Source organism: Emys orbicularis, chromosome 2 (genome assembly GCF_028017835.1).
Source record: "Emys orbicularis isolate rEmyOrb1 chromosome 2, rEmyOrb1.hap1, whole genome shotgun sequence".
NCBI lineage: Eukaryota > Metazoa > Chordata > Testudines > Emydidae > Emys > Emys orbicularis.
This window is the reverse complement of record NC_088684.1, coordinates 62,466,106-62,488,351: the sequence shown is the minus strand read 5'-3', so window position 1 is coordinate 62,488,351 and position 22,246 is coordinate 62,466,106. Positions and strand designations below refer to the sequence as shown.

Genomic DNA, 22,246 nt, shown 5'->3' with positions numbered 1-22,246 from the left:
CCTGTGATCATGAATAGATGACAAAGTTGTAAAAAAAGCCTGACCCCTGTCTATGCTATCATTGTAGTCAATGGAATTTCTCCAGAATTTCTCACTGGTGTAAATGAGATCAGAATCTGGCCCAGTGTGTGCATGTTGAGCTATAAACATGTGGACACTTCAGTTACCCTATTACCACCTCTATCATATACTAGCCAGGTTAGTGTTTACATTTTTATGAACGTACCATCTTCTATCTAGACATAGTAACATGGTATCCAGTACTTGCACTTATCTAATTTCCTTTGGTATTGACATCAGACACTGTCTCTAGACTTACACTGCATTTCCCATGAGATCATAGTAACAGTATTAACTCATTTCAAGGGAATAAGGGAAGTTTAACACTGTGTAAAAGCATATATGAAGAGAAATAGCGGAAGCACAGGTTCAGTAGCTACTTGACAGCAATTTGTAAATGGATCAAAAGTTTTTATTCAAAGCATCGAATGAGGTCAGCCCACTTTAAAGACCAACCCCCTGCAATTTCATTATTTTAAAAACAAGGGGCCCAATTCACAGTTGTTATACACCTTTAGTCATTTACATCAGAGCAAAGTGGATGTAAAATGCTACCAGATCCAAACAGTAGCATTTTAAACCCAATTTGCACCAGTGTAAAATATTGCATATGGTATAGGCAATGGTGAATCAGGTCCAAAGATTGCTTTTGCCTGGAGCTTGGCAAAAGGGCGTTTGAAACTGACTCTATTCAAAACCGCTATTGTTTTCCCATTCTGTTCTTCAGAAGGATGCTCCCATTCTATTGGAGCTCCTGAATTTCTTTTTCTTTACTGTTGTTAGGGTTTCTGAAAGCCTACCTCCTGTATATAATACCTTGAGGTATCTATTGATCCATGAGATCATCAAAATATGTTGTATAGTATTTCCCTTCCTTTAAGGAAGGTAATTTTGAGGGAATTGAAAAGTTGTTATATTTGATACATTTGCTTTAAAACTGACTTATTAAAATCATTTTTGGAAAGAAGAATCAGAATCTGTGTTTTTAGCATGTATCAATTTTCTGCCTAGAGGGTTTTGTAACTGACAAGATATCAATGCCTAAGACATATTAAATAAAATATAAAACATAGAGTCAGCCTTAACTACAGCAGTGCCATGTTAAGGGAAGACTTCTCTTTTCTCTCACATTAGAGCGATACTTAAGGGCCTCACAAAACTTCCTCTGACTTCAGTGGAAGCAAGACTGGGCTTGTAATCTCTACAGTTAAAGAAAAATTATGCCCCTTTTCCTCAGATGGAAAGTCAAAAAGTTTGAGAGGTAAGAAGCCCATGTCTTTACAAATTAAGTGTAAGGTGTATTTTAAGGGTGACCTCCTGGCCCTATTTAATGCATTGTGACTTTTGCCACTGACTGCAATGGGGCCAGCATTTTACCCTAAAGGTAAAATTACTCCAAGTGTTACAAATGTCAATACAGCCATGTGAATTACTTCTACTGAGGAAAGGACATTTATTTAATATTTATCCCTATTTAGGAGAATATTTATTATTTTTCTTTCAAAAACTCTCCTATTCACCTTGCTGCCATCTTTCAAATCTGTCTTAGAAACCTACCTCTTTCTGTCATCTTTGCACCATTATCCATTATCAGTTGCTATAGAGCCTCGCACTGACATCCTCTCATTTAGCTCATGCTACAGTAAAGCTGTAACTAACAAGACTCAGGCCAGACCTTCTGCTCAGAACAAAAATGCATCAACTAAAATATTTTGTAAATATTTATAGCAAAAACGCTCTTTTCCTTCTCTTTCTTTCATGTTTAAGAAAATTGGCTCTGAAATATCATCCTGACAAGAATCCTGACAATCCAGAGGCTGCTGAAAAATTTAAAGAGATCAACAATGCTCATGCGATACTGACTGACCTGTCCAAGAGAAACATATACGATAAGTATGGATCATTAGGGCTATATGTGGCGGAACAATTTGGAGAAGAAAATGTTAATGCATACTTCATGCTTTCAAGCTGGTGGGCAAAGGTGAGTGGGTAAAATAAAATCCTCTATTCTCTTTTTTAAAATGTACTGAGCAAGCTAGGAAATCATGCAGTCTTCTAACCTAGTTTGGCCCTGGTTCTGCAAAGTGTTCCATGTGAGTGGACCTTTACATTCATGTGGAGTCCCATGGGAGTTCATGGGGCTCTGCATGGGACTAGGAGTCCCCCGATGCAAAACAATTTTGAGGATCAGGGCCTTAAGTCATAGCAGCTTCATTAAACAATGGCATTTATTGAATGATTAGAAACTGGCAAAAATATAATTAAGCACCTCTCCAGAAAAGTGCTAATGAAGGATTTTTCCTTTAATTTACTAAATAATTAAATACACTTCATGTCTGGTAACACTTAGAGGCATAAATTATATTTGAAACTGGAGCTCCAGGTTAATTTTGATTTTCTTTTCAGTAATGACTAAATAAAAATGACTCATTGCTCAAAAATGAGAAGTCCTACTTGTGTGACAACCAGCTAATAAGTTACCGTACAAATTTAGCCATGTTCTTTGCTATATATAGCACACAGCATACGTAAGCAATAATAATACATAACACAGTGTGTGATTATGGTGTCATATATGTGCACCTTGGGTACATTGTGAGGGGGCAGGGGAAAGGAAGTGGAAGAAGAGGTGAGAACTGCGGAGTGGAGGAAGAAAGTAGGAAAGGGAGAGCATGATACCTCAAGTCAGCAAATTGAACGAGGAAAACCCCCTGGTGGGGATTCTGATGACATAAGAGCTCGGTTCATTTGGTTTATTATGTAACTGTAATCCTTTGCTATTTATGTATATATTGCAAACCCTAGCATTGCAATCAGTGTGTCAGTGAATGTAACAAGCCTATGACATCACAAATGTGGAAAATCCCACACTTTGGATTTTATTCTTACTGCTATTTCCAGCAACAAAATGTTGGGGCAGCAAAGAGTCCATTGGAATAAATAGAAAAATTATCTTTATGTGAACCAAATACACTGTGATGACAGGAGAAATGACAGATCTGATTTAGGAACATGGGAATCTCCATCCTGTATCAGACCAGTGGTCCATCTAGCTCAGTATCCTGTCTCGAACAGTGGTCAGTGCAAGGTCAGTTCCATGTGTCTGGGAAAGCATACTTTATATACTACTTCAGGTGGGAATAGAAGCAGCTCAAATACAAATTAATGGACTACATTTTCAAAACTGGGCAGCTAAATCATATTGGCAAAATTTGTATCCACACCAGCAAAAACTGAAGATGGACCTGAACCACATCTCCATTTTGAACTCCCAAGACTTTACAGCTGGCTCCTATTTCTCTGGCAGCAAATTTGCACCGGCTGTGGCTGCTGACTCCTGCTGTGTCCTGGACTTCCTTCACTATTGATTGCTTCTACTACTGCCACCTGCTGTGTCAATCTTCCTTCTCTTTGCTCTCAGCTACCCTCTCCTCAGCCTCCTTGTCCCCATCTCTGAGCACAGGGAGTCATTGGCTAAGAAGGGAGAGAAGAGAAGAGACACTGATAAATCCGCTAGCAGCAGCATCAGATGAGCCACTCCCTTGACTCAGATTACGTGAATATGGATGTGAAATGGACGTGGGTATGAGAATAGGAACAGAGACAACAGCAGCAGCAGCAACCTTGACCAACAAGAAGAGTAGAGGAGAGCATAGGGTGCAGCTGAAAAGTCTTTAGGCTGTATGAAGGCAGGGAGAGCAATTGCTGGGTTTGTTTTGGGCTGCTATGTTCTGGAGGTATGGAAGGATTTGTTATGGAGCCTGTGTAAAATTCATTACATTGCATATTGCAGAACCTCCTATGAAAAATGTACCACAAAAATCTGAGGTACTTATGTATCATCCCTCCGAGATTGTCACAGGGTGGTCTCTCCATTGCCACTAAACCAAAGTTTTCCCATTTCCACAGTATAAGCAGGTCAACAAAGGCTCCTCTCAAGTTGAGTCCAGCCATTTTCCCACGTGCCTAGCCATACCTTTCCTCTTCCACCTCTTAGACCCAATAAGCTAGGCCCTGTAGTGAATGAGTCTGTTTCGGGCCTTATACTGCCACTTATTGCCATAGTGTCTGTCCCAGTGGCATCTGATCCCCAGTCTGATTCATACTTCCGTAAAGCCAACAGGAAAACAAGTTAGTGGGCCACAGTTCTTGCTGGTTACACTCCTCCTATACTTCTCAGGGCCCTGATAGGCAGTGTATCCCATCACACTCAGAAGATACTAAGTGGTGGCACAAGTCATTAAATATAAGGAAATGAAAATTGAAGGTGAAGTGCAAATCAAAAATGACTGTTGAGTTAAGCCCAGAATTCTCTGAAGGCTTAACCAAACTGGGATAGTGGGGCCATTTTACACAGAAAAAAGCTTTAACTAATATTTCATAATTCCTTTTTTTCCCTTAAGGGCTTGTCTATACACAGTGATTGTGCCACTTTAACTACATCAGGTTGAAATCAGTATAGTTAAAGTGGTACAACTCCCTAGTGTAGACACAATTATACTAGTATAAAGGTGTTTATACTGACATATCTTATTCCCTTAAATTTAGGGAAATAATCTATGCCATTTTAAAGAACCTTTATATGGATATAACTGCATTCACACTTGGGAGTGTGTGTACCAATTTATCTATTTTTCAGTAAAAAGTCACGCCCTAACCCAAATAGTTAAACCAGTACAAAATCTAGGTTTGCTGTGAAAGAAGGCACAGCATTTTGAAATAACTTCAACTCAGCATAAATCTGGCCAGTCTTTTGAAAACATCTGGAGGTATTTGTGCGCTTAACCTGGTACAGGTATTACCATTGGCCTTGAGCCTCAACACTTGCTCAGATGGTTAACTTTAAACATGTGAATCATTCCCCTGACTTCAAATGGGCCATAATTGCACCCATGCTAACATTTCATCATTTAATTCACATAGTCACTTCCATACTATTAACCTGATACCTATCCTCACACATGTCACAATCCTGCGATGGATTTGGGGTGGTGAAGGGGAGATTGTTTTATTATTAATTAATATTATTATCAAGCCATATATTTTATTTTTGAATACATTAAACTATTGGTGAGAGCACTTTTCCTGAGTTAAGCTGTATGTGTTAAATCATTCTTGACAGTGGCCTTTTAACTATAATCTATTCTAAGGGCTAAATTGAGCCTCCTTGATGAAAGCAGATTTGTGCCTGAAGGCCATAGGATCTGCACTGACCAAGGAAGCCTGATTCTCCTCTACATACACCTGAGTAACTTCACTTGATTTATCCCAGTATGTGCGAGAGGAAAATTAAATGTTTCATCTTAGCCACTCCAGCCTTTGGACTCCTTATTTTGTTTCTTTTTTCTCATATACTTGGCTATTATCAACACTCTATCAATGAATAAGAATTTACACAGAAATCTACTGTAATGAACCATTTTTAAGGGAGGTGGGGGTTTTGCACCATGTTTGGAATTTCTGGAAGGCCTCACTCAGCACTCACAACTGGGGCCAGATTTGCAAGAGCCCAGCATATTGGGTGCATGTTGGGTGCTGAACCCTTGAAAATCTAGCCATAAATGTCATAATGACAGAGGGTGGGTGGGGTGGTGAGTGGTCTGGAAATCTGCCCCATATTTAGGTTTTTGAGTGGCAGCTAAACTCTTGACAATTTGGCTCCGATTGTGGGTGTGTAGCACTTTACTCCTGGGGAAATCTGCACCACTGCATGTGCACAGAATTCATGTCCCCCACAGATTTCTTCACTTCCCCCACAGAAAAATGACTTTCTGACAGGGAAGCAAAGGGAAGCTGCAAGAGCAGTTATGCACCACTCCCTAGCTACGCAGGTACATTGTTTCAGGCACCCAGAGCAGCCATCGGAGAGGTAAATCACCACAGGGCTTGGGACACCCCAGGTAGTGGCTCCTACCCTGAGCTGGGATCAGCTGCTAGTTCTGGCTGGGCTGGAGACAGCGGAGGATGGGATTTCCTCTTCCCCTGCAAGGAGTGGTTTGGGCTGTGTCAGACCCACCCCCAGAAACCTCCCCCAGCTGCAGGAAGCTCAGCATCATCCCCTGCTTCCTGCCCCCATCGCTCCTCAGCTACAGGGGGAGGGGTCACTGTATGGGGAGCTGCTCCCTCATCCACCCAACCCCCATGCAACTGAACCTCCCATACCCAGACACCCCACTAAGCCTCTCCCCGTACACCCAGACCCCCCCTAGCCTTTCATACTCAAACCCCACCCCACTGAACCTCAACCCCTGCCTCTGGACCCCCAACCCTGCACCCAGACTACCTCCCACTAAACTCCCTGCACTCAAACCCCCATCCTGATGAGCCCCACCCCCCAGCACCACCCTGAGCCCCCACATCCAGGCCCTCATGCCACTGACCCCCAACTAGCTGCACCCAGACCCCCAGCCCACCAAGTCCCACTTTCCCAGCACCCAGACCCCCCTGCTGAGACCCCCACACCCAGACCTCTCTGCTGAGCCCCAACCATTTTCACCTGGAAGCCCCTGCAGAGTCCCATTGCCCCTGCGAGCCTCTTTGCATGCAGATCCCCCCACACTTAGACCCCCCCACTGAGCTGCCTGCACCCAGATTGTTCCACACAGAATCCTCTCACCCCACACCCGGATCCCCCCACACTGAGTCCTTCCACACTTGGATCCTGCCTGGTTGAGCCTGTCTGCCCCACATCTGGTGCACCTGGTGCAGAGGGGCAGGGCCCCAGGGTGTTTCTGGGGTAGGCCCAGACCTTGTGCTGTGTCAGGGTTGGGTGCAGCCTCACCGCTGAGTCCGTGTCCCGGGGGTGGGGCTGGGGAGACTGCAGGGTGATTTTCTACCTTCGTACAACCAGTGGCCTGTGCTTCCCACTTCCATGCCGGAGCCTCTGCATTTATTTATTGACAAATAAAGCTTGCAGAATTTTAAAATATTGTGCACAGAATTTTAATTTTTTGGCGCAGAATGCCCTCAGGAGTAGCACATGCAAATCTGGCCCTGAGCTCTTTTGAAAAACTGCCACTATGTGCCTTAAGCAACAAAGAGTCCTGTGGCACCTTAAAGACTAACAGATGTATTGGAGCATAAGCTTTCGTGGGTGAAAGCCCACTTCGTCAGTCACATGTGTCTGACGAAGTGGGCATTCACCCACGAAAGCTTATGCTCCAATACATCTGTTAGTCTTTAAGGTGCCACAGGATTCTTTGTTGCTTTTTACAGATCCAGACTAACACGGCTACCCCTCTGATACTTGACACTATGTGCCTTATGTCTGTTACAAACTGTCATTAATTAAAGGAAGTTCATGTGGTAATAGGGGTTTCTCCCCCATTTTATCTAGGCCCTGTTTGCAGTTTGTGGCCTCTTGACAGGCTGCTACTTTTGCTGCTGCCTGTGCTGCTGTTTCAATTGCTGTTGTGGACAGTGTAAACCCAAGCCACCAGGAGGGGAAGAACATGAGTTCTGCATGTCTCCTGAGGATTTGGAAGAGCAGATTAAGACAGACATGGAACAAGGTACTGATTGTAGAGACTTACTATATAGTGAAAATATACAAAACCATTAAAAAAACTATTGATCAGGTCCTCTGCTGGTGTTAACTGGTGTAGCTCCATTGATGTCAATGGAGATATGCTGATTTACAGCTGCAGAGTATCTGGTCCTACAAATCTTCTATACGGCAACTAAGCCAGAAGCAAAGTACAGTAGAACCTCAGAGTTATGAACGCCACAGTTAAGAACTGATCGGTCAACCACACACTTCATTTGGAACCAGAAATATGCAATCAGGAAGCTGCAGAGACAACAAAACAAAACAAATACAGTACAGTACTTTGTTAAAAGTAAACTACTAAAAAAGGGAAAGTTTAAAAAAAGATTTGACAAGGTAAAGAAAGTGTTTCTTTTCTTGTTTCATTTAAATTAAGATAGTCAAAAGCAGCATTTTTCTTCTGCATAGTAAAGCTTCAAAGCTGTATTAAATCAATATTGAGTTGTACACTTTTGAAAGAACAACCATAACATTTTGTTCAGAGTTACGAACATTTCAGAGTTATGAACAACTTCCATTTCTGAGGTGTTCATAACTCTGAGTTTCTACTGTATATTGCATATAGAAATGACAGTTTCTTTGGATCTGTTATTGTCTTGATTACGCAGAAGTGTTGTAGCAGTATCAGTCCCAGCATATTGCAGACACAAGGTGGGTGAGGTCATATATTTTATTGGACCTGCTTCTGTTAGTGAGAGAGACAAGCTTTTGAGTTTACATAGAGCTCTTCTTCGGAATGGAATTGATTAGACACATGGACATTAAAGATCCCGTGACACCTTGTGTAGGAGAGGAGATTTGCTATATTGTGAATGGCCTATATATCCTATTTCACTCTTATGTCACGTGCTGTGCCTGATCTGCTGCTTTCCCCCACAGAGCTATCTGAATGCCAGTGGGCTTGATTGTGTAACCTTTATTTATGCAAACAGTCCTATTGACTTTGATGGGTCTACTCACTTGAGAAAGGGCTGCAAGATAAGGCTTACTCTTTTAAAGTGCTTTGGATCTTTTGTGATAAGGGTTATAAAAGTATTTTCATTATACCTAGAACCACCATGTCAAAGCGCACACCTGCCCTGTAGCACTCCCTTCTGGCCAATTGTGGCTCTGCAGTAGCACTGCCTCCATTTCTCCTTAACTCATTCTCCTTTTAAAAAGTCCACACAGGCCAGATAGTCAAAAAAATCCTCTTCCTGGGGTCCAAGTTATTTACAACACAGTGTTTCAAAAGAAAACTCGAACTTTCAAAATCCCAGAATTGGGCCTAGCCCCTCCCCCAAGAGGGTCTTTCCACACTTTAACAATTCATTTATTTTGCTCTATCACACTGATGTCTGACATTACTGAGATACCCGTTTCCCGTTTATTCAGAATGTTCACTAATTTGCCAGTTTTAAAAATGAATAAAACATAGATTTGGATTTTGTAAATCCAGATTTCACAGGGAGGGCCTGAAATAAACTAGGACTTTTCCAGGTCTCTTATCCCTCTTGTCACTTTTGTTACACTTTTCATAAATCAAAAGCAACAGTATAATTTCAGTCAGAACTGCCTTTATTTTATATTAACAAAGCAACAACAACAACAAAAATCAAGAACAAAAGTAAGGTCTCCACGTGACAGGACAATGAATGCATTTCCTCTGCATCTGAACACAAATAGCATCTGCCTCTTCCTTTACATTTGTACTTCAAAGAAAACAAGTGATAACAGACCCAAGCTGCACACACAAGTTGTGTGGATGCTGGTTGAAAAGATGTAACTGAATGAAAATGGCATAGACTGGTACTAGCATTGGCTCTTCAAGCAGACAATTCAAACTTAATTGTCCTAGATAGGCAGGTTCAGACTTTTCTGCACCCCCATAGGTTTATGTAAGCTAGCTTCTAGAGAAAGGTTCCATCAGGTAATTCAGAAAACAAATGTAAATTCTCCTGCAGCAGGCTGCTTTGGAAGAGAAATCCACATTTTGAGCCAAATTCCTTATAGGTCGCCTGCCCACAGTGGGATCACTCTCTCTAGTAATTAATCTCTTTGTCTCTCACTGTTCTCAGCATAAATAGCATTATTCAAAATTTTGCTACAAGGTCAAAATGTAGATCCTCAAACCAAAGTCAAAGTTTAACTAAATAATTTATTGTAGTGTTTTGTACATAATAAGTCATTTCTTTTCCAAAGAGCACAATATGCAAAAAATACATGATTCTTGGTTTACTTCATGATATCTGTCTCTGAGTACTGTGCACGTTATCAGCCACATTATCACCACACCCAGCAGTTCCTGTTGCTTTCAATGGGAGCGCTAGGTGCTGAGTAGAGCTGTGTGAGAACTGGAATTTCTGTGTCACAGGAAATTCCATGATTTTGAAAATTGTTTGTGTTGCAAAAATGTCAAATTTTGAAATTTCCAACATTTAGTTTTGATAAAATCAAAATGATTTGTTTGGATTTTGACTTTATCTTTTGTTGTTTTTTATAATATGCAATATATTTCTAAAGGAAAAATCGAAACATTCCATTCTGAGAATGTGGGAATGAAATGAATTTTTTTCCCATTGACATGTCCCGCAGAAGGTTTGGTTTTGACAAAACAGCATTTTCTGATGAAAATTTTCAAACAGCTCTAGTGGTGAGCTACTTTGAACACCTGGCCCAGTGGGATGAATCTTGCAACCTTTACTCCTATGAGTAGTCTCAGCAAAAGTGCTAAAGAAACTTATCCATGAATAAGGTTTGCAGGACCTGCCCTTTAGTCTTATTATAGTCAAGAGACTGATTTGTTTCCACTAGCAGAAGTTCTAATAACTAGGGACCCGATCCTGCTTCCACTGAAATTAATGATAGTTTTGCCTTGATTATTACAACATTGGACCAGTTTCTAAATGTTTTTATGTAACCATTATGCCCTAAAACCAACATATTTTAAGAGTCAGAATAAGACAATAAATAAAAAGTATATTGCAATGCCTGCAGTAACCACACTGTTTCAAATGCTTTGAGAAAAGGCACAGCAGAAGAGAAGGAAGTAATTATTTCCGTACAGCTGGGACCTATGCTCCTGCTTTGGAGCCCAGTCACGCAATGTTCTCACTCACATAAACAGTTTCATTTAAGTTAGTGGGCCCGATTCTGCTCCCATTGGAGTCAGTGTCATATCTCCCACCGACTCTCCTGGTGCTGAATGAGGCACTGTTTGAGTTTGGACTGCTCATGTGAGGAAGGTGTCAGGCACTTGGTATGTTAGACTGTGGTGATGTTCTCCAACTGTTTGTCAGTGGGTTTTTTCCTGGCTGGTTATCATCATAAGAACAAAATGATACATTTCCAAACAATGTTCAGTTTTACAGCAAATGTAATCAGAAAAGTGGGGGGGGGGGGGGAGGGAAGAACTGGAATGAGCTGAACTACTTTCCAGATTCATAAGCAATAAGTATTTAGCACATCATTGTCTCCTCCGCACTCCATATGATATCAACGTAGGCGAAGAGCGAACATGAGCTATCTATAGAAAACAATTTCAGCTGTGAATTCTGCTGCACCTCCATTCTGCAGCTCTCTGTTAAAAGGCTATATTTGTATAGCTTATTATACCCTGGGTATCCACTCTGATGACACCCAGAATAAATCCTAGAGGTGTGCAGACAGCAAAGTATTTGGATAAGCTGCCAGCCTCCTGAAGTGTTTTCAGATTACTTTGAAACAATGTAGTACATTTCTAATAGATCCCCCTCTCTTGTAGTCACTGAGTTCCTAGCCTTGAAGTGCACTGTTTCTGGATGCAAATGACTGCCCATAAAATTAAAAACTCTCTCACACACAAAACCCTATCAATTTACATGAAAATCCAGAAAATATTTTGCTTTTCTAAAAAGCCTTAAAAATGAATGTGAACTCCCAATCTAATCTAAACCAGAGTCATGTTTTAAAAAGTAATTACTTGTAAACTTGTATAAGTGCTAATAGTGAGAAACAGTGCCTCTTTTTGACCTTGTGTCGAAATATGGAATTTTCCATACAGAGAAGCTGCTTGCAGTCTAATCACTCTTGCCTTTCACATTGACAAAATCAAACTCGTTCCACAGCCACTGAGGTGATGCCATCTGGCATGCAATTAGATTCCTGCTCCTGGTCGAGTTATTACTGTATGTTATGTTTTGTGTCCATAATTCATCCCATTTACTGACCAGAAAAAAAAAATCACAACAGTATTCATCTTACTCCCAATCCCAAAGGACCAGTCCCTTACTCCAAGTCAGTTGCACTTTAGATGTTTGTAGCCAATCCTATAATAAATTAACTAAAGATTTATTAACTAAGAAAAAGAAATGAGAGTTATTTACAAGGTTAAAGCAGGTAAACATACACATACAAATAAGTTATAGTCTTAGGTTCCAAAAGGTAATAGAAGCTGCCTTAATATGCAAGCTCTAGGGATAACCCAGACTAAGCAGCTGGGGATCCCTTGCTTATGCTTAGAAATGTTGCCCTCCCAAAGTCCAAGGGGCATAGAGATAAAAATCTCTAACAAGAAAAAATTGTATCTCCCTCTCCCCAAAGTTCAAGCTGATGGGATGAGTTCATGCACATATCTCCTCTTCATGGAGGACTGGAGGAAGGACTTCGTTCTTTGATGTTTCACAATAGGCTCATTTGGTTTCAATGAGCCTTCTTGGTGGGCAGGACCTAACATCTGCTGTAGGAAGCCAGCATTTTACATTAACTAAAGCTTCTTTCCTGTTGAACTTACACAATTACAGAGGAGTACAATGCAAACACTGTCACCTTATAACATGGGGCACAGATGTTATAAGTGAGATTAATACATGCAGCATCCTCCAAGCATTTCATAAAGTCTAAACACTAAACACATTCTTACAAACTTAGCATCTCTTTTAACAATACTAACATACTGGTGAGCCACACTGGTTTCCAGCTATGTATTGGTCAGTGTTCAGTCGAGGCCTAAGGCTCTTGGCAGGAGTTGGCACCTGGTCTGCCAGCCTCACAGCCACTCTAGAGGCATGTACTTATATCAAGACATAAAAGCATCATATTGAGATTGCCCTGCCTTTAGGAGCCAGATCCTGAGCCCTGCACCAGCTTGAGGAGCTGTGCAAGAGGGAGATTCATAGAAGAGGCAACTAAACCTTGTATGTTGTAGAAACTGAACACAACAATCTGTGGACTGACTGCAGCTTTCCAAGGTCCTAGCTTTTCCCCATCACAGCCCCTCTCACAAGAAAACACAGGCATCTTTTTTACTGATGTATTTTGAAAGCAAAAAAGCAGAATCTATACTGAATGACAATATACAAAACATTAGGGATTAATCTAGTTATATGAATCTTTGCCAGCCCCAAACTGTTTTGGACAGTAGTTCTCAAACACCTATTGTAAATGTGTTACATGGGATTTCAAAAGATAGTTTATCATTTGAATATAGCCTAGTGGCCTTCAGAATGTATATAATTTTATTTCTACTGAATATATGCCTGCTCACTGCTTTTCATTTTAATCCTCATTCTTTCTTTCTCTACCATTATCTTCATATTCTTGAGATCTAATTCAAGGCCCAGTCCTGAAAACATTATCAGTAGGGCCCTACCAAATTCACAATCCATTTTGGTCAGTTTCACGGTCATAGAATTTTAAAAATAGTAAATTTCATGATTTCAGCTATTTAAATCTGAAATTTCACCGTGTTGTAATTGTAGGGGTCCTGACCCAAAAAGGAGTTGTGTGTGGTGGAGGGGTGCTGCAAGGTTATTATAAGGGGGGTTGTGATACTGCTACCCTTAATGCTGCGCTGCTGCAGGCTGCGACACTGCCTTCAGAGCTGGGCAGCTGGAAAGTGGCGGCTGCTGGCCGGGACCTCAGTTCTGAAGGCAGAACCACTGCCAGCAGTAGTGCAGAAATAACGATTTCATGGTATGGTATTGACACCCTTACTTCTGTGCTGCTGCTAGTGGGGCACTGCCTGCAAAGCTGGGCGCCCGACCAATAGCTGCCACTATTCGGCCATCCAGCTCTGAAGGCTGCGCAGAGATAAGGGTGGCAATACCATGATCCCCCCTAAAATAACCTTGTGACCCCCCTACAACTCCCTTTTGGGTCAGGATCCCCAATTTGAGAAAGTCTGGTCTCCCCTGTGAAATCGGTATAGTATAGGGTAAAAGCACACAAAAGACCAGATTTCACGGGGGGAGACCAGATTTCATGGTCCATGGCACATTTTTCATTAATTTGGTAGGGCCCTAATTATCATGGTAGTATTCACTATAGTCAGTCTAAAGAACTCACCGTAGTAATCATTACACCCAATAGTATTTGCAGGAGCAGGCACTTAGATTGTAAATGTTAGGGGCAAGGATCATGGTCTTTTTAATCTCTGTAAAGCATCAGGTAAAATGATGGTGTAATAATAATAATAATTAATAAGCAAACTGAAAAAGGATTATGTGGCACACTGGTTTATATAGCAACATAACTTCCTATGTGAACATTTGGGTAAAGTATACATAGGCTCAGTGTAAGTATTACATTGATGGTAAACATAGAATTCTGTTTGGTGTGCATACGGCTGTTTAGAGCTCTATCCTGCAGCCCTTACTCATCCAGGATTGGACCCTAAAAGGGTTGTAGATGAAAGATTGTTTGAAAGATCATTCTACAGTACACTAGATCTTACTATTTTTGCTAAGTCATTCTATCAAGAAAGGCAGCTTGACTTTTGTATCAAATCAATGGTGCTTAGAGGGGGTTGTTTTTTTCTGTTTGATTTAGATGGAGAAACTCCAATCATACTTCAGCCGACAAATGCAAATGAGAAAACTCAACTAATCGGAGATGGCCATCGCAGCTATCACACAGACTCATAAAGCAAGAGCAAGTACAGTCTGATTGCAGTTTGCTCTCTAAGTAGGAATGTCACAAAGAGGGTACAGAAACGCTAATTGAAAAGCACTGTAATTTTTTTCCATATTTGTATTTGATTTTTAAGTTAGGCAAAGATAATTTGAATGTAATTTCCTGTGGACGCAGACTCTTTAACTCATGGGGCCTTCAAAATGAACAGTCCCATCCTCTGTGTTCTGCACTGAGATACTTACCGTTAGCATACTGTTATACTGATTAGCATATTGCCCTTGAAGGGGGTTAACACTTTTGAGCTCAAGCTATCCCTTCAATACAATAATATTCCTCTCTCTCATCTCCCCTTAAATGGAGCTCCCTTTCCTCACCTAAGCAAGGACTTTCCCTGATTAGGGCTTTGAGTCCACTCAAGAAGGCACCAGTTCTGTCATTGTCTGACAATGTAATGTTCTTAGTTTGCCACACAGTTTTAGGGTAGAGACCATTTATAATGCTATTGCTTCCTTTGAGGAAACGATGCAAGTGTTTTCAATAGACAGCAAAGGAACGGTAGGTATCAGAAAGGGTCTGACTTTGCCAAAGAGGGAGTGTTGCATGACAGCACTAGTCTGCCTAGTAGACTGAAGCTTGCTGGGGATGGGACCAGAGCAGTAAAGAAGCTGAGTCAGCTGTTCTCTGATTGGCACAGGGCATGATTACCAAACCCAAGAGCTTAATAGTCAGAAGGCAGTTCAGCCTAAACCCAGGAGACTAATCTCCTAATTGAAATGCACATGATCTCTGTGTCTTGATTCTGTGCATGTGCATTACAGCACCTGCACACGAGCAGAAGCAGGAGACCGGCAGGAAAATACCACACAGATGTGGATGGTTGATGCTCCCTATTTGCCAGTTGTAAGACTTGGCAGCAGCATCTCTCCCTCATCTTGGACTGACCAATCTGAGACACATATCAAAGTTCTGTTGTTGTTTTTTTTAATTGGGAGTATGCCTGTGACCTCATGCAGCCCTTGGCTCCTCAAACTCCCTACCTTTCGGCTCCCTAACTCCTTTGGGATGGGATGGAAGATGACCCTCAGCCGAGTCAACAGACAATTGCCTGCCTGCCTACTTATTCCCCTTACTGATGGCTTTATACTTGTTCTTTCCCAACTGTCCTACTGACATGCAAAAAATGGGCTGAGTGGTGGGGTCAGGAATTGACAGGAAGAGAAGGAGGCAGTCATGCTGAAAGGACAGGAGGTAGCTTCCTGGCAGAGGGAGGCAGAGCAAGATAGAACTTGCTTCTCTTAATAATCTTGCCTTGATCCAGTGACCATTTCTCCCACCCTCTGCTTTGCTACAAGTCTATAATACATGTATTGCACTTCAAATCATATAATTATTACCCAATCAGGTTTAAATTGTATTCCAGAAGCAGGCTTTCTTTGCTTTGTTTAACCAGCACACTGTTGTAAGATATTTCCAGCCCTGATTCCATGGTACTGACACGTCTTAGACATGTAAACCATTCTGTATAGACAAATTTTGGGCAAGTTGTATGTTAATAATAAATGTGTCCTTTAATACACTTAAAGTTCCATTTTAAGTCAAAATATAGTCTTTACTAGCAGTGCACTGCTGCACAAAACTCTTGTGGTTGAAATTGTAATGTATGAATGTGTAATTTATGAATGTCTCATCAGAGAGACAAGAAAATATTGTATGGTTTTAATTTAAAATCTAGGGTCTGATTCTTCTCTCTTCACTGAAGCAAATGAAGTACATCTCTTTAGAAGGCAATGGATTTATACCAAGGTAAAACTGGAGCAGGTGGGAGGAGAATCAGACCCCTAGTTTGTAAGAGCTAAAGCACTAGCTCAGAAATCTTGAACTTAGCACTGCGCTGCTTTGACATATTAGCTTCGTCTTTATGCAGTTTATATTCTCTTTCCTGAAAATATTCCATCAATCATTGTCACACCCCAGTTCTGTGCATTTGCTATTGTGGTTCCTCTTTTCACAATTCAGTCTTGGGGAGGATGTAATACGCTACTAAATTATAGAAACCAGGGTCTTGCATCTGAAGAAGTGAGGTTCTTACCCACGAAAGCTTATGCTCCCAATACTTCTGTTAGTCTTAAAGGTGCCACAGGACCCTCTGTTGCTTTTTACAGATTCAGACTAACACGGCTACCCCTCTGATACAGGGAATATATTGTTTATCAAAAGTTTAAATGATTTCTATCTTAAAAATTGGATTCTGTAGTTGTGAAACATTTTCTTCCTCCTCTTCCCACCTTTCACATCAAATGCCATTCAGCTGCAGCTAAATATAAAGCTAAAATCATAAGAACATAAGAACATAAGAAAGGCCGTACTGGGTCAGACCAAAGGTCTATCTAGCCCAGTATCTGTCTACCGACAGTGGCCAATGCCAGGTGCCCCAGAGGGAGTGAACCTAACAGGCAATGATCAAGTGATCTCTCTCCTGCCATCCATCTCCATCCTCTGACGAACAGAGGATGGAGATGGATGGCAGGAGTAACTATAATTAAGAATCAGTAACTATAATTCCAAAGTCATTAAATACTACCTTCTTTAAAGCTCCTTTAAAGTTCCTATGATACACTGATATTTTAAAACCCCTTAATACTCAGTTAGTATATATCTCCATAAAGCTGTGCAGGTATTATAGCTACTTCTACCCTTGTAATCAGAGATAGTACTCCAATTTACTTCTATCAGGCCCTATGCTACCTGCACATATACAGCACATACTTACTTCCCTTGCTCTAATGCATCAAGTTCTGTCCCAAGGTATGCACATTCAACTTCAACTGATTTTAGTGGGAGATGTATATGCATATATCTTATGGATAGAATGCAGCCCACTGTATTTATATACATTCATACATCCTCAAACATACACACACACATATCTGTGGGCCTTATGTTCTACTCCTTTACACTGATTTTATGCTGGTGTAACACTACAGAAGCCAATATAAGCCCATTGTGCTGGAATGGAGAATCTGGCCCTATACGGATACATATTACACATGCTGTGTAAATGATTTTCTAAGTACACTTTTTCAAATTTATTTCAATAATTTACTGTGAAAGTGTGAAAATGCTAGTGACTGTTTCCTGTATAGAGTTAAATGTGAAAATGTATCCAGTTAAAAGTCTAGATGAAAGTTACACATGGTATATAAAAATCATCTTACAGGTGCTGCTCCCATAGAAATCAATGGGAATTTCACCACTGATTACTATGGTTGCAGCAAATCAGACCCAAAGGTAATAATTCATTGATTTCAGTGGACTTTGGATCAGGCACTCAGGCCTAGATCTTCAAAGGTATTTATTTTTATTTTATTTAAACAAGGGCTAAAGCCCAGACTGGGAGTTAGGCTCCTAAATACCTTTGAAGATCTAGGCCTGAGTGCCTGATCCAAAGTCCACTGAAATCAATGAAAGATTCCCAATGACTTCAAAGGGTTTGGGCTCTTGGCTTAAATCCTGTAATTTTTACTACATTCTTAATGGAGAAAGGATGCTTGAGAAAGAATGTAGGCCCCAATCCTGCATTGTGATCCACACAGACAACTGCTGCATCTGCAGGGAGCCCCACTGTCTTAAGTGGGGCTCTGTCTGCAAGGATCACTATGCACTGTTACAGCCTTTGTCAAAAAAAACCCCAGCAACTCTGAATACAGGCTTCAGGATATGTCTCTGAAAGAATGTGGCTTTGCTAAAATGACACTATTAGACTGATAAAAACTATGGTCAACCTTTTTAAAGTTGGTTGCCTAAATCCACATTTAGGCAGTTAAATAAAGGCAATCTGATTTTCAGAGGGTTGGGCACCTGTAGGTCCCAGTGAAGTCAGAGAGTCTGCTTATCTGAGGACATAATAAAAACTGAATAAGGATGTCCAGATTTGGTCCATAAATATGAATTTAATTTTCTTTTGCTTTTGTTTGCTTTTAGAAGGTGTTCTAAAGTGGAAACAATGATTACATGATTTGCTTCCATATAAAGTCCAGTTGAAATACTATTAATCTTTTGAAAGCATATAGTTGCAAATATTTTGCTCTATAGTGTTGCATTTATTTGTATGAAAAATACTATGTATTTGAAATCTACCTTTGCTGTCAAACACTTTCTGAATAATAAAGACTCCCTATGTGTAAGAATTACAGCACACCTTTATGTTTCTACCCTAAGAAAAAGTTGTTCTAGTAACAGCCAAAATAACCAATAAGATCCTGATCCATACAAAATGTCTATGGTGACTTTCCAAGCTGGTAAATTCTAAAAGAACTTTGTTTTCCCAAGAGGAGCTACTTGGCAGAAAAGTTGGCATGTGGCAAATGAACCTACCCAATGCAGTAAAAACAAAACAAAACAGAACTTCAGCTGCAAATGCCTTCTTTTTTCTACAGTGCAGGATGCTACTTATCTAGATGGGGAAATTTGGCAAATTTCCCATGTAGACAATCACTTAGATTGTTTAAAGTTCTCACCTACACTGTGCATCATGAGGCGTTACTCCAGCTCTTTCCTGAGTTACTGGTTGTGGGGAGTCAATGGCCCATGCAATAATGCTTGGGATTGGCTGGCAGAATCCCTCAACGTTTTTCTCATGAAAAGAGCCTGAGGAGTCAGGTGGTGAAATCCTGGCTTTATCGAAGTCAATGGCAAAACTCCTATTGTCTTCAGTGAACAAAGGATTTCACACAGGGAACTCTGCCCTTGTGAAGGTGGCAGCACAAGATGCCAAACATTTCTATGCCTGCTAAAGTGAGGGATTTTTTTCCCCCTACAATGTTACTTAGTCCAATCAAGTGACTGGAAATTACCCGAGCAGCAACTGTTTTGGCTGGATCTATTATATGAGATCTGTTCTATTGACTGTTTGGAGAATGATTCAGACCCAGGGCACACAAAACAGAAAATGGGAGAAATATTTTTAAAGATTAAAATCTAGCAAAAACTTAACCTGCTGTTTAAACTTTTTGTGCACTTTACTCCCCTGTAACATAAATACATAATAAAATAAACTGTTTAATAGGAGACATTTTTCAAACATGCCTGTGGGCTTTAATTTCATTATTTTACCTTTCCTTAAGATTTCATATCCAAGATATTGATGTAATTTTAGTCAAGAATTTTTATGTTTTTTCCCCCATTTTCAGAATTAGAGCCATCAAGGAAGATGGAATGACAAAACATATGCACAATTAAATATATACTTGGCATTGCTGATTTATTGTATAAAATTCAAATGAAAAAGCTGTCTGGTGCATTGATGCTAAGTGGCAAGGAAGACCAAAGCGTGGGTGTAGCACATCTGTAGTTTTTTTTTCTCATGCGCTATTAGGTCTGATCTACATCTAACACTTAGGTCAACCCAGGTACGTCGCTCAGGGGTACCCCTGGCTGAGAAACGTAGTTAAGCAGACTTAAGTCCCAATGTAGCCACATCTAGGTTGACGGAAGAATTCTTCTATCAACCTAGCTACTGCCCCTTGAGGGGGTGGAGTTACTACAGTGACGGAAAACCCCTTCTGTTGCTGCAGCAAGTGTCTACACTACAGCAGGGTAGCTGCAACACTGCAGCGCTTGTCGTGTAGATATACCCTTAGAGCTCACTTAGTTTAGATTACAACATACTCTTCCACTTTGGGAGGAGATGAACAGATACTCGCTTCCCAAGCTCCTCAGAGTAAGACTGATAGCCATAGAACAGGTAGCTTGTTCATATTTGATGGCCATCTTCAAGGAAGGAACCAAAGAAATGGTGATCTGCAGAACTGTTAGTTTGTATGGTTAGGCATAACAAAGGAGAATCTACCAATAATAACAGAGATAAGAAAACAGAATGTATTATGATAGCACTCACAGTGTGCACGCCCAGACTCTGTCCTGAAGAATTTACTATTAAAGGCCTCAATCCTGCAAGTTATTTTGTGTAGGCAGACTACTGCCTCTGCTGAGTCTCTTTATCTAGACTAGGATTTGAAAGATGTTACCTGACGAGTTAATTAACATGTGTTAGCTAACCCGAGTTCAGAGACTAGAGTAAGCAAGGCACTCTCTCTTGGTCTACACTAGGCTGTTAACAAATTAGCTAATTTAATATACATGTTAACACCTTTCAAATCCTAATCTAGATAAAAATACAGAGTTTCAACATAGGTGTAGGAATTTGCCTGGAGCAATTTGCCTCATCAGGGAATATAACATGGCACAAAAACACTATGCCTTTTTTTCCTTTCAACAAATTTATTAGATTTTGATTTTCACATAAAGGTAGCACAACATCCATTTTTACCACCACCTTTTTGCGTGTTTGTTTGGAGTAGATCCTAGTGAAAGTAGAGCTGGGCCTAAACAAAATCACTGGATCCAAACTTTCCCACATTTTACAAAAGTTTGGATTGGGACTGAAATTTGCACTGGGAGTCCATCTGTAATTACAAGTGCTGAGCAGCGTGAAGGTACAAGTTAAATGATATCTGCCTGCCTCTGTGAACAAGAGATCCAAAAATGTCCTTTTCCAGCACAAAAAAAAGCAGCTCTGTCTTATTTTGATAAAATATTTAAAACTATTATCTATTTCCTATAACTTTGCACAAGTATTACATATGTCATATGTTGGAACACAGCGATCATTCCGACTACCTGAGTCAGTATTGTAAGCCGCGACATTAAAACAATGTCCTAAAGCGCAAATAAAGATGGATGGGAAAAAAATACAAGTCTCCTTCGAGCCGGAATCGAACCAGCGACCTAAGGATTCCCGCAGTCAGTTCCTCTACAGTCCTCCGCTCTACCAGCTGAGCTATCGAAGGGACATGAAGCAGCAGCCCCTGAGTAACACACTAGAGCTGAGAGAATCGGCATTAACGTAGCGCGTGCGCAAACTGTTTTGCTAGTGCTACAAGGCGCATGCGCATGGCCGCTGAGCGGGCCTGGTGACCCAGGGCGAATCGCCAGGTGGTCCAATCTGGGCCCCCACAGACCCCGGCTGGGGGCCCTGCGCCGAGCCGAGAGACTGCGGACTGGGGCGAGGCCCACGGCTCCGTGCTTGGCCGCAGGGTGTGTGTGTGTCTGGGAGTCCCGCGACTGGCAATGCAGTGTGCGTGTGTGCCCGGCCCCGCGGTGCGGTGTGTGCCCGGGGGAGCCGTGCCCGGCCCCGCGGTGCGGTGTGTGCCCGGGGGAGCCGTGCCCGGCCCCGCGGTGCGGTGTGTGCCCGGGGGAGCCGTGCCTGGCCCCGCGGTGCCGGCTGTGTGCCCAGGGGAGCCGTGCCCGGCCCCGCGGTGCGGTGTGTGCCCGGGGGAGCCGTGCCCGGCCCCGCGGGGCCGGCTGTGTGCCCGGGGGAGCCGTGCCCGGCCCCGCGGTGCGGTGTGTGCCCGGGGGAGCCGTGCCCGGCCCCGCGGGGCCGGCTGTGTGCCCGGGGGAGCCGTGCCCGGCCCCGCGGTGCGGTGTGTGCCCGGGGGAGCCGTGCCTGGCCCCGCGGTGCCGGGTGTGCGCGCCTTGGGGTGTGTTAGTGAGACCGTCCCTTGCTGTGCAGAGTGTGTGTGTCGGGAGGGGGCTGCCTGGTAGTGCAGTTCTGCAGCGGGGGTGGGGCTGTGCTGGACTGTGTGCGAGGGGCAGATGATGGGCTTGCCTGGTGCTGCCTTGCAGTTTGGGGGAGGGGCTGTTCATGGCCTTCACAGTGTTCTGGGCGGGGGGGGCGGAGAAGGGCTGTGCCTTGTCAAGCAGTGCCTCTAT

General features: G+C 42.0%; 1 protein-coding gene and 1 non-coding gene across 3 annotated transcripts in view; one reads left to right on the top strand and one right to left on the bottom strand.

The window, feature by feature from the left end:
• Nucleotides 1-14,487, top strand: part of DNAJC5B (DnaJ heat shock protein family (Hsp40) member C5 beta) — a 38,890-nt gene extending 24,403 nt beyond the window's left edge. The window contains exons 2-4 of one of the 2 annotated variants that reach the window (XM_065399499.1): nt 1,828-2,041; nt 7,397-7,571; nt 14,393-14,487. In XM_065399499.1, the coding sequence (XP_065255571.1) occupies nt 1,828-2,041; nt 7,397-7,571; nt 14,393-14,487 (484 nt within the window). Of the gene's footprint in view, nt 1-1,827; nt 2,042-7,396; nt 7,581-14,392 lie in introns of both variants that reach the window. The other variant, XM_065399501.1, reaches the window with a different exon arrangement.
• A 6,747-nt stretch (nt 14,488-21,234) lies between these two features.
• TRNAY-GUA (transfer RNA tyrosine (anticodon GUA)) lies at nt 21,235-21,324 on the bottom strand. Its single transcript is given in 2 exon segments — nt 21,235-21,270; nt 21,288-21,324. It is a non-coding gene; the product is annotated as a tRNA-Tyr (tRNA).
• Between the last annotated feature and the right edge of the window lie 922 nt (nt 21,325-22,246).